Source organism: Poecilia reticulata, linkage group LG13, assembly GCF_000633615.1.
Source record: "Poecilia reticulata strain Guanapo linkage group LG13, Guppy_female_1.0+MT, whole genome shotgun sequence".
NCBI lineage: Eukaryota > Metazoa > Chordata > Actinopteri > Cyprinodontiformes > Poeciliidae > Poecilia > Poecilia reticulata.
This window is the reverse complement of record NC_024343.1, coordinates 15367139-15377320: the sequence shown is the minus strand read 5'-3', so window position 1 is coordinate 15377320 and position 10182 is coordinate 15367139. Positions and strand designations below refer to the sequence as shown.

The 10182-nt window shown below is 38.2% G+C and overlaps 1 protein-coding gene and 2 long non-coding RNA genes across 9 annotated transcripts in view; 2 read left to right on the top strand and 1 right to left on the bottom strand.

The window, feature by feature from the left end:
- Positions 1-10182, top strand: part of LOC103474571 (uncharacterized) — a 42419-nt gene that overhangs the window by 3636 nt on the left and 28601 nt on the right. The window lies entirely within an intron of this gene.
- mcamb (melanoma cell adhesion molecule b) overlaps positions 815-10182 on the bottom strand; it is a 43500-nt gene continuing 34132 nt past the window's right edge. The window contains exons 2-17 of one of the 3 annotated variants that reach the window (XM_008425641.2): positions 9353-9483; positions 9030-9264; positions 8862-8929; positions 8683-8770; positions 7704-7883; positions 7186-7316; positions 6611-6728; positions 6413-6528; positions 6072-6213; positions 5859-5983; positions 4273-4417; positions 3858-3977; positions 2789-2830; positions 2259-2382; positions 1198-1309; positions 815-1073 (exon numbers count right to left, since the gene is read on the bottom strand). In XM_008425641.2, coding sequence (XP_008423863.1) covers positions 1071-1073; positions 1198-1309; positions 2259-2382; positions 2789-2830; positions 3858-3977; positions 4273-4417; positions 5859-5983; positions 6072-6213; positions 6413-6528; positions 6611-6728; positions 7186-7316; positions 7704-7883; positions 8683-8770; positions 8862-8929; positions 9030-9264; positions 9353-9483 — 1880 coding nt within the window. In that variant the 3' untranslated portion in view covers positions 815-1070. The remainder of the gene's footprint in view (positions 1074-1197; positions 1310-2258; positions 2383-2788; positions 2831-3857; positions 3978-4272; positions 4418-5858; positions 5984-6071; positions 6214-6412; positions 6529-6610; positions 6729-7185; positions 7317-7703; positions 7884-8682; positions 8771-8861; positions 8930-9029; positions 9265-9352; positions 9484-10182) is intronic. The other 2 variants (XM_008425642.2, XM_008425643.2) reach the window with 2 other exon arrangements.
- The window catches only part of LOC103474569 (uncharacterized), a 14665-nt gene continuing 6872 nt past the window's right edge, over positions 2390-10182 (top strand). The window contains exon 1 of the long non-coding RNA XR_535200.1: positions 2390-2468. This is a non-coding gene — a long non-coding RNA (uncharacterized LOC103474569). The remainder of the gene's footprint in view (positions 2469-10182) is intronic.

Here is a 10182-nt window from a genome sequence, read left to right as displayed (position 1 = left end):
GGTTGTGTGTTATTTTAAATAAAGAAATATATACATAGACTATAATATGTACAGTAACTGAGCTGCATCATTATTCTCTTCAGTGGATTGCACTGCTTGAGGTGATGCTACATCATACAGCGCGGACATATTTAATGGCACCCATGGTGAAAATGTGCAGAGCCTTAAAATAAACGTCTTTATTTTTGCAGTAGAATTATTTAACATTGGAAATCTTCAATATTCAGCAGTTTGACTTGACCTATTGAAGATCATTCGAGAAGGTTGGTTGTGTCTCCGTGGAACAACGTCTTAGTTTTGTTCTTTCTATCATTATCCTGCTGAAGGACCTAGTGACAATTTTTTATTTAAAATCTGCTGGTAGTTCTGAAACCTCTGCTGTATTTAACATTGGGCATGAGGGGCAGTTTATAAAAAAAAAATCCTAAGGTGTTTTATCATGTTCAGATAAGTACTAAATACAGACACAAACATGGAGGAGGTGTAATTTAAACAACTAAATGAAGAATCTAATTCTCCTGAATAAAAACAGACATTCTCCCAAATATTTGGATTTTATTTATTTATTTGAATAAATTTCCTTTAAGTAACCACTGGATTTCTCGCAACTTTTCATTGTGAGATTATATAACCTGAATAAAACAGTAGTTTATTTTAAGGCTTTTACAAACTTTTCTCAGGACGGGGGATGAATTTGTCCACCTGTGTATTGAAAACAGACCCTGCCAGCTTTGTGCTCTAATTCTTGCTCCACAGACAATCAGCAGCATACAAGGCTTGCAGTAACGAGACAGACAGTCAAAGCTTGGTAGGCGTGTGGTGGAGTTACATCATGGAGCTTGCAAATTGTGTTTCATTTCAACTCAAGGAGCATATCGGACAGCAAGTAAAAAAAAAAAAAAAACACCCTTTCACTTTGAACTGTTTGAGCGTCAGCTGATTATCTTCATGATGTAACTCTGAAAGAAGGAGCTTTGGTGGAGACTTGAAGGCATCCGGGGGTCTGAGCCTGAGAGGGAACACCAGGAGCAGCTTTCTCGCCACCTCACTTCGGAACATGCAGGTTCTCATCACTCCAGAGGACCAACAGGAACATTAACAAACAAACAGGCAGAAGGAGAAACAGCAAAGCGTTAGAGAAACATGTGATCCGATCAGCAGAACAGCACTGTGTCCGGTCCGGGATTGGGGATCTACCTGGTCGTTGGGTAGCTGTTTTTCTCCGTTGACCCCGAGCAGAATCGCCTCCTCTGTGTTGTCGCTCTTCATCTCCACCACAATCTTATCTTTGCTGGACTTTTCTTTAGTGCTTGGGTTGGACAAGAACAGGCTCAAATAGGTGACTTAAGAATTGTATAACAATTTTAGTCATTTGGAGGTTGTGCGACGGTATCGAATGTGGATGTTGCGCTTCTGTTGCTGAAAAGGATCTATTTTGCATGCCTTGACTAAATATCCTTGGCTAAAGAAAAGATTACTTGTGTTTAAGTTGCAAAGAGAAAAGGAAATCATAATCCAAATGTTGGTGGATAAACAATAGTCTGCCATTAAAATTGAACTAAGCCAATATAATATTTTATCCAAGGAATTTTTTTTCATGTGACCAGAGTTATAATCTGCATTGTGATTATAACAAGGAGCCCTTCCAGGGGTCAATTTGGTTTGTAGTTTATGCACTGAGACCAAAACAAAAAGGGTGTGATGGAAAATCCACAACACAGCTGCTTGTTTCCTATCTTTCCCTACAAGCTCGCATACAGAAAAGGTATGAATAAAGGGGATTTTGTGTCTCATCACGTCTTTAAAGTTTGTGTGCTACTTTTGGTATTTTCTTGAATGAATAGTGTGCCACTATTGGGATTAGGTGTGTGGAATTGGTGAAATTGGAGCTTTGTTTGATGGTGGCATCGTGTCTGTAAAAACTTTTAGGACTATCAGATTTTCTTTAGTTAAATGTTTTCACTTAAGTTGTAGAATTTTATTAATGTATTTTAATACAAACTTGGTAAAACACTAATATTTGCAGTAGTGTGGAAAACTAGATTTAAATGTTGTTAGCAAATAAGAATACAGAACTTCTGTCCTGTAATTTAAATTTAACAAAACAGTTTATTTTTCCAGCAGTATTTTCTATACATAAATATATAAATCTATTTCTTCACATTAGACCCAACAGCAAAATTTAACAAAACCTAGAGAATCCCTCTCTCTCCCTTAACAAATACAAAAACAGACAATTTAATTTTCATTAAACTTACAAGTCCTTTTTTCCTGATCGATTGCAGATCTTGCCTTTTTTGTAAAGGAAGTAAAGCACGCTGCCCAAGATGGCCAAAAGCAGGATACAGATAATGATCACTGGAATGACAACCCCATAGCTTCCTGTTGAAGAAGAAGCAGAAATTTAAATCAGAGGAAGTCGATTTGTAAAAGAAATTATGCTCGGAGTTGGAAGAGTCCGATGGCAGGTGAGGGTGTGACAGAAGGCATTCAATAACAATACAGCAGTGCTATAGCACCTTTCAGGTGATCTAAATCTGGCAACTCAGAAAGAAAAAATGTGCGAAAGTTTCAAGTCTGCAGGAGAAGAGGTGTGCTTGAACCAAAGAACAAAAGGGAGAATAAGCATCAAGCATGCAGAGGGACAAGTGGAGGTAATGGACAACAATGTTGTGCTCAATAGGAAAGGGACGTCTGCTGGAAGAGAGTCAGAAAACTGATACGGTGGATAAGCTAAAGGATGCTTTTTGGTTTTTGCAGACGATCTGCAGCAACATGACATACAAACCTTTTTGGGCTTTCTCTTGTGGTTTGGGTGTTTCTGCTTTGGCTGAGAAAAACCAAATGAGCAGAGTTATCAGAGGGTTTGTGTGTTAAATAACTGAATCAGCAGGGCTGATACACCCAGACACACAAACAGGCATTCCAGGCATTCAGCATGAAGAAATCAGACTAATTTACTTAAAGGCTTTTATCTCTCCAAAGCTAAAAAAAAAATCTAGCATGAATCTTGGTCAGTGACCTGAGTCATTTCCCACAGTAGCCCTCTTTAATCTCATTTCACAAGAGGGAAACAAAAATCCAGAACACTTTTCCTCTGAGGGGATGGAAAGTTTCCTGGCAGGGTATATGTTGAAGAAAAAAAAAAGAGAGACGGTGAAAAAAGCAGCATCCTGTACAGCAGTGTAGAGGCTCACTCTGAGTGTATTCAGAGCATTACTTCTCCAGTTATGTTTATATTTCTGTCCAACAGAGATGCTGTTCTGACAGTTTCTAATATTCTTCTGTTTTGCAGATGCCTGCTTTTCAACCACATTATGATTTTCTCAGGTTATAAATTTCATCTTAGGATAATCGGTGAACAATATAATTAAAAATACATCAGCCTGATGTTACTGGTTGTGATTGTAATTCAACCAAAAATGACAGATTATCAACGTTTATGTATCAAGCTATGTGTCTTTTTATCTGAGTCAAAAAGGGAGAGTTTTCTGTCATGTTACAGTAAAACAAGTAAAACAATGGATTTCTCAGTATTTGATCTGCTTGATTATGAAAAAAAAAAATCTCAATCAGGATTATATCTGATTATATCTTGGGGATTATATCTGAAAGCGTACAGCGTGCTTATATTGTTTTGGTGATTTTTTTTTTGAAGTTGAAACTTTCAGCTTGTCAGAATCAATGAAGGTGGACTGATTTCAATTAATTATTAATTGATCAGTAAATCATAAATAAGAAACAAATAATTTATATTAAACATAGTAATTGGTGAAACAGTAATAAATCAGTGATGATTACTGCAACCTTTAGTTTACCTTGATCAGGCTAAAGAGGCGCAAAGCAACTGATCTTACCTTTGGATTTGGGTTTGGCAGCATTGATGGATGTGCTTGTATTGTTGGTTGTGTTGGCTGCTGTAATGGTTGTTGGAGAGATTGTTGTGGTGGTAGTTGCTGGTGTGGTGGTGTGTTTAGCTGAAAGGGGGTAAGGGGCACAGATGGGAACACACTTCACGTTACAACATTAGGGGGAACGGAGGGGTTCACGTCAACAGCCGAGCAGCTTCACGACGTTGCCTCGTTTGCAAAGAGAACACGCGGTGAATTGCTCCAAGTTACAGGCAACACTTTACAACACGTCACAGAGACTTTCAGACGAAGAATAAAAAACATACCTTGACACAGACAAGAAGGGGAAAGACAGATGGGGGAGGAAGGGGCATCCAGACACAACAACTGAGTGGACAACAGGAATGAAGCAGGTACTCACTGAATTTGATGACGTACGTAACCGAGTCTTTGCCGAACTTGTTTGAGGCGTTGCAGAAAACGTTTGTGTTCGAAGTGATATTGACTTGAACTTTGGCTACGCTCTTAGCACCCACATTGGTCATGTGATTTGAGGAGCTGATGATCTGCCACAGACACACATTTTAAGACAGAACAGTGTGGTTACAAAGGAAAAGGGTCAGATTTGGGTCAAAGGTTGTTTTGAAAAAGCATGAAAAGTTGGTATTTGTCCCACCTATATCAAGTGAGGGGAGCTATTACTTTTGTTGGCATTTTGAGTAATCGTGGCATCATAATTACTGAAAACCTAGCCAAATTCAACTCAAAGCAAATTCTGTTTTGTGTCAGTCTCAAAGTAGACATAGAATTTTGTGTCAGGTTTGTGCACCGCCTTAACCCTACCTGGGCTATTAGTCCCTTAAATAAAATAAGCATTTTAGCTTTTATTTCTCTCAAGTTAGAGCAAGGCAGTGCATTAACATTAGCACAAAAATTAGTGCACTAACCCCCCACCCCACCCCACTGCCTTAAGCAGTGCACTAATATTAGCCCTTTCCATAAAATAAGTATTTCTTTCTCACAGGTTAGAGCACTGCCTTTGCAAGGTGGTGCATTTACATCAGCTTTTTCTAAAATAAGCATTTTAGATATTTTTTTCTCTCAGGTTAAGGCAGTGCAATAAGCATTTTAACTTTTATTTTATTTTATTAGCCATATTTAGTATGCTGAATAGAGGAAGTCAATGTAAGACAAGACGCTAGTTATACCTAACATAAAACTGGCAGCATTTAGGCTAACATTAGCATTTGACTAATTTTAGCTTTTACACTAGTTTTAACATACTGAATGTACTATATCCATGTTAGTCAATATTCTTGTGATTCTCCACATGCTATTAATATTATTTTAGCATAGCTTAGGATTTTTAGCATGAGAACGCTGGGTTCCAACGGACGGGCACACTTTGGCAGGCCCCGTTTAAATTTCTTCAGAACTTTTCTAGTTTCTGGTTAATCTTTTAATCATAACAACAATCGATAGAGTACTCGATTACTATAATGTTCTTTTACAACAGCCCTAAATAAAAGTTTACAAATCTGTGACATCATCACAGGAAAGTTTCTGAAAGGCATCTTAGTGTATAAACTCCTGATTCAGAGAACTTTAAATAGTAGGAGCTGATTGTATTTTTTTGTGAATTTGAAACACATTTTAGGAATATTGGTATACCCTGATAATGTTTCCAGTCCATGCCCTACTGGGAACCTCCTGCTACCATTAAATTTTGATGACAGCCTTCTGAAAAGGCATCTTCCTGCATAATAACTTGACGAGTATCAAGTAGAAGAGTTAACAAATACCAGAACCAGTGATTTCCCTTTAAAGACTCAGGAAATAATCCATGCCATTACATTCACCTGACCAATTTGGATTTATGAGACATAGATAGTTTGATTTTTGTCATAACTGACCTCGTCACATATTCATGAGTTAGGTCTGATAACTGAATCATTTTTGCGTAAGTTAGCCTTAAAGCTAAAACTGAAAGACATTCCTCAGTAGTACCTTCCCATTAGTGGTGCCCCAGGTTATATTGGGAGTAGGGTAGCTTCTGACGTGGCAGGTAAGTTCAAGTTCCCTCTCATTGGTCTCTGCCTCACTGAGATGTTTTTCTATAATCTCTGGTGGGCCTGCGGAAAGAAAGACATGAAGCAAACACATTTGATAATTCATCCTTAGAAAATAGTTCCAAATAAGCTGTTTTGTTGTCCAACTCACCCTGAACAGTAACCTGTAGTGAAGCATTGGCTTGCATTCCCTGAATCTCCGGTACTGTCACTACACAATCATATGTTCCTGCGGTGTCATACGTTACAGCCTTTAGGCTTAAATGGTGACCCTTTTCAACTTCTTTTCCATTCTACAGAAAAAAACACATCAAACTTACTTGCTTCCATTGACACAAAAAGCAAAGCATACATTTAGTGGTTCTTAATGCATCAGAACTCTGCTTTTTCTAAGTAAAAATCAGTCAGTGTCAGTAAGCTTGTGGTGGTGCGACATTATCTCATACATACAATTGTTTTGGTACTGTGTGTGAAACTACATTGCACTGTTACCTTAAACCATGTTGTCTTGGTCCTGAGAGATGATAAAGCATTGCAGGTCGCCAAAAACTCATTCTTCCAATCCACCAAAACAGAGCCGGTGGGTTCAATGACCACCTCGTCCAGATCTATGCAACAGATAAAGTACTTAGTACTGAATAAATCACATTTGTTGTTCTCATTAATGCAGATAAAATTAAAAGTCCTTACAGTTGACAAACACTGAGGTGTTTGTTAATAATTTCACAGAATTTTCAAAGTCCTCTACGACGCAAACGTAAACACGACTATTGTGACGAGTAACGTTCTCCATCTTCAATCTTGGACCCTTCAAAACCAAATAACACAATGTAATCACATACAAGTTGTTTTTCACGTTTTAAGAACAAAGCTAGTTAGAAAGTGGACAGAAATTAAAATAAATGAAATTTCCTCAGGTGTACCATTTTTAGCACGTTTTTTCCTTCCCCTCAACTTTCCACTAATACTCTTAGATGCAGCCCCTAGCGAAACCCCAGCTTGTTTAGCAATAAACCTTTGTGACATCCTCTCATTTCAGAGGGTGTCAGTGAAAGACTGATGGACAGCTGTAAGATCAGCTACTGTGTAGGCCATAACATTTCTTTATTTAAGCAAAAACATTTACATTTAAGAATATAATATAACATAATCAAATGAAATACCCATATTAGACTTGAATTACTGAAATGAATTAACTTTTGATAACTGGTTAATGTAGTATGTAGAGGTAGCACAAGAGTTATGGTGACAATAAAATTTCTTACTTCATTATTGTCAATCATGAAAAATTGGGATTCACTATTTCCATCACTGGCGCAGAGGAACTCCACCGTGTCACCCTCCTTGATTTTCCCCTTTGGGGATTCAACCCACAGATTTACTGTCGTGGGAGGATCTAAAACAAAGAAGGCAAGGTCAGACTTTAATTGGGAATTTTTAGCAATCAAAGATTAAAAAATGTTACGCCATGGGGGAAAAAATTATACTGCTTCTCATAACATAAGTCTCAAAGTTATTAAGTGAATCTATTATTACTACAGGAAACTAATTGACATTTTTATAACATTTTAGTACTGTGGATTCTTTTCTACTCAGATTACATCATTCATGGACAAAACTAAATCACAGGTACCTCAAGAACATCTTGTAACTGAAATATGTTTCCATGATATGTAACTACTGTTTTGCTAGAGGATCTCTAAAACAGATTAGTGCTGCGCATCGCTTGAAATTCACCCAAAATGTCCAGAAAACTCTCATTTTTGAAGTCTGGGTTACTCACAGAAGACAGTGATATTAATGCTGTTGGTTTCAAGCATTTTCTCAGCTCCAGGAACAAGGAATGTGACCTCGCAGTAGAAAACTGCATCTTTGTCCTTCTTCTCTACCTTCATGTTCAGGTCACTGTTGACCGAATACAAACCACTTGACTTAGAGGTGACTCTGTGATCCACTTTCACAACTGGAAGACAAAAAAAAACATTTGCAAACGCAGGAGATGTAAAAAGGTAGAGCTGATTCACAGTCAAAGAAAAATAAATTCATTAAAAAGGAAAATACAGTTTGACATTCACCAGTTTCAGCCCCCATTTCATGTGTACGCCGGTTTTATAAATGAGACCTGGCTCTGTCTCAGCTGTCCTCTGGGAATAACGACGGGTTCTTCGGCAAATGTGAGACGGATGTTTTTGTGCTTTTTACAGAAGTAGTGGTTCAGGGCATTTCTGTTTATTTTTTTGCTGAATCACTTATCTAAGTGAGCCAAGTAGGTTTGTTGTGCTGTGGATGTTGTTTGGGGTTCTGATGTGATCGTCTAGATGAGTTGTTGAGGCATTCTTGAAGGAAATGTGGCAGGCAGGCCATTCCTGTAAAGGTTCACCACTGTTTCGTGGTTTCTCCATTTGTGGATTATAGCTTTCTCTGTGGTTTTCACTGGAGTCCCAAAGTCTCTGTATTGGCTTTGAAACTATTTCCAGTCTGAGAGATCGATGACTTTGATCCTCATCTCTTGAATTTGTTCAACTCGTGGCACGATTTATTACTTTTTGAGGTGTTTTACCTTTTGATGGACAGGATCTGTATAAATTACTTCTTTGTAAAAAGGCCGAGGTGTAGTTCACTAACTTGCATAATTTTGTGCATCTTTACATAGCTAAACGTCTTGAAACTGAAATCTTGGATAATAACGCTGTGTTTTTACCACATGATCAGAAATGAAAACTGTACAACTAAATACAGACTTTGATGGAAGTGTGTCTCACCGTCTGGAATGTTGTGCAGTGGCATTTTGTCTCTGTACCAGGTGATCTTTGGTTTGGGGTATCCATTTTCCACCTCGCAAGAGGCAATCTATGTAATGTAGGAGTCCAAACATGAGGGTATTGTCATGGTAGTTTATTATTTTCAAATCGTTCATCTTTGTGATCAAACACCTGGTTACCTTTGCCATTTCATCGCTGACTGATATTCCTTGTTCCACACCCTGAATTGTGGGATCCTCTGGTGTTTCTGAAAAGAAAAAAATGACAATATAAAGAGAAGGGAGACATGCGATAACTGACTGCTTAAATCTCTAGCTGTTTTTAATCCCTTATGCAGTAAATCTTACTAAACACTTTCAGCTTTGTGGTTCCCTCTCCGGTCCCTTCGCCAATGATCTTGACGTAGCAGTTGAACGCCACCTCATCGTCGCTCAGCTGCACATCCCTGATCGTCAGCACCACCTCTCCAACGGTTCCGGTGGTATCCACCGTGATCCGCTCAGAGTAAGGAGTGTTTTTCTCCACGGTGCTTTGAAGGCTGTCCTGGCTGTAGATTTGTTTAATTTCTTTTGAATTCTTTACCTGGAGGTTTCACACACATCAGAATGCATGTTAGGACAGCTGGTTTTGCTCTCTGGGTGTCTAGAGTAAAAGGTTTGATGACACTCACATAGTACCACTTTATGGTCATGCCGCCGCTGCCGCCAAAGTCCTGCGATTTGAACATGCAGGTGATCCGAGCTGTGTCTCCCAAAACAGCTTCCACTTTGTCCTCCATGTTCACCTCCACCGTGGCCCTAGCTGGAGGAGGGAGATGAAGATGTTTTTATGTCTGCTTTCCAAAACTTGGTTTACATTGAACCAAGATTTGGATTCCAAAACAACAAAAGGTAAAGACGTTAAAGTTTCTCTTTTAAATGATCACGACTGCAGTTTTTATAGAAGTCCACCACAAGTCAACATTGGTCAAACTGATACTTAAAAATCTGAAGCAACGTAAACGGGATCCAGTTTAGGTGTTTTGATGTGATTTATTTGACGTTCAAAATCATCCCGGTCGGGCTGATACGTGTTTGATTGTTTTCATCGTATGTTCATTTTCTTCAGAAAATATTTTTAATGAGCCACTGTGACAGCAATTCTCAGAATGTATGTATTCAACAATAAGAAACAAAACATCTTGAGCTGCAGTACTTTGCAAAATTCCTTTTACACTGAAAAGTCTAGATATTTTATTATGTTTTTATATTAGAGGCCAACTCAAAGTAGTGCAAAAGTATGAGTTTGAATAGAGAAAGATGAGCAGTGGTGGGAAGTAACGAAGTACAAGTACTTTGTTACTGTACTTAAGTAGAGTTTTCGTGTATCTGTACTTTACTTAAGTAGATTTAATAATGGGGACTTTCTACTTTTACTCCACTACATTTTACAGTAAGTATCTGTACTTTCTACTTCACTACATTTCTACAAAACTGTCGCGTTACTCGTTACATCCAAGTC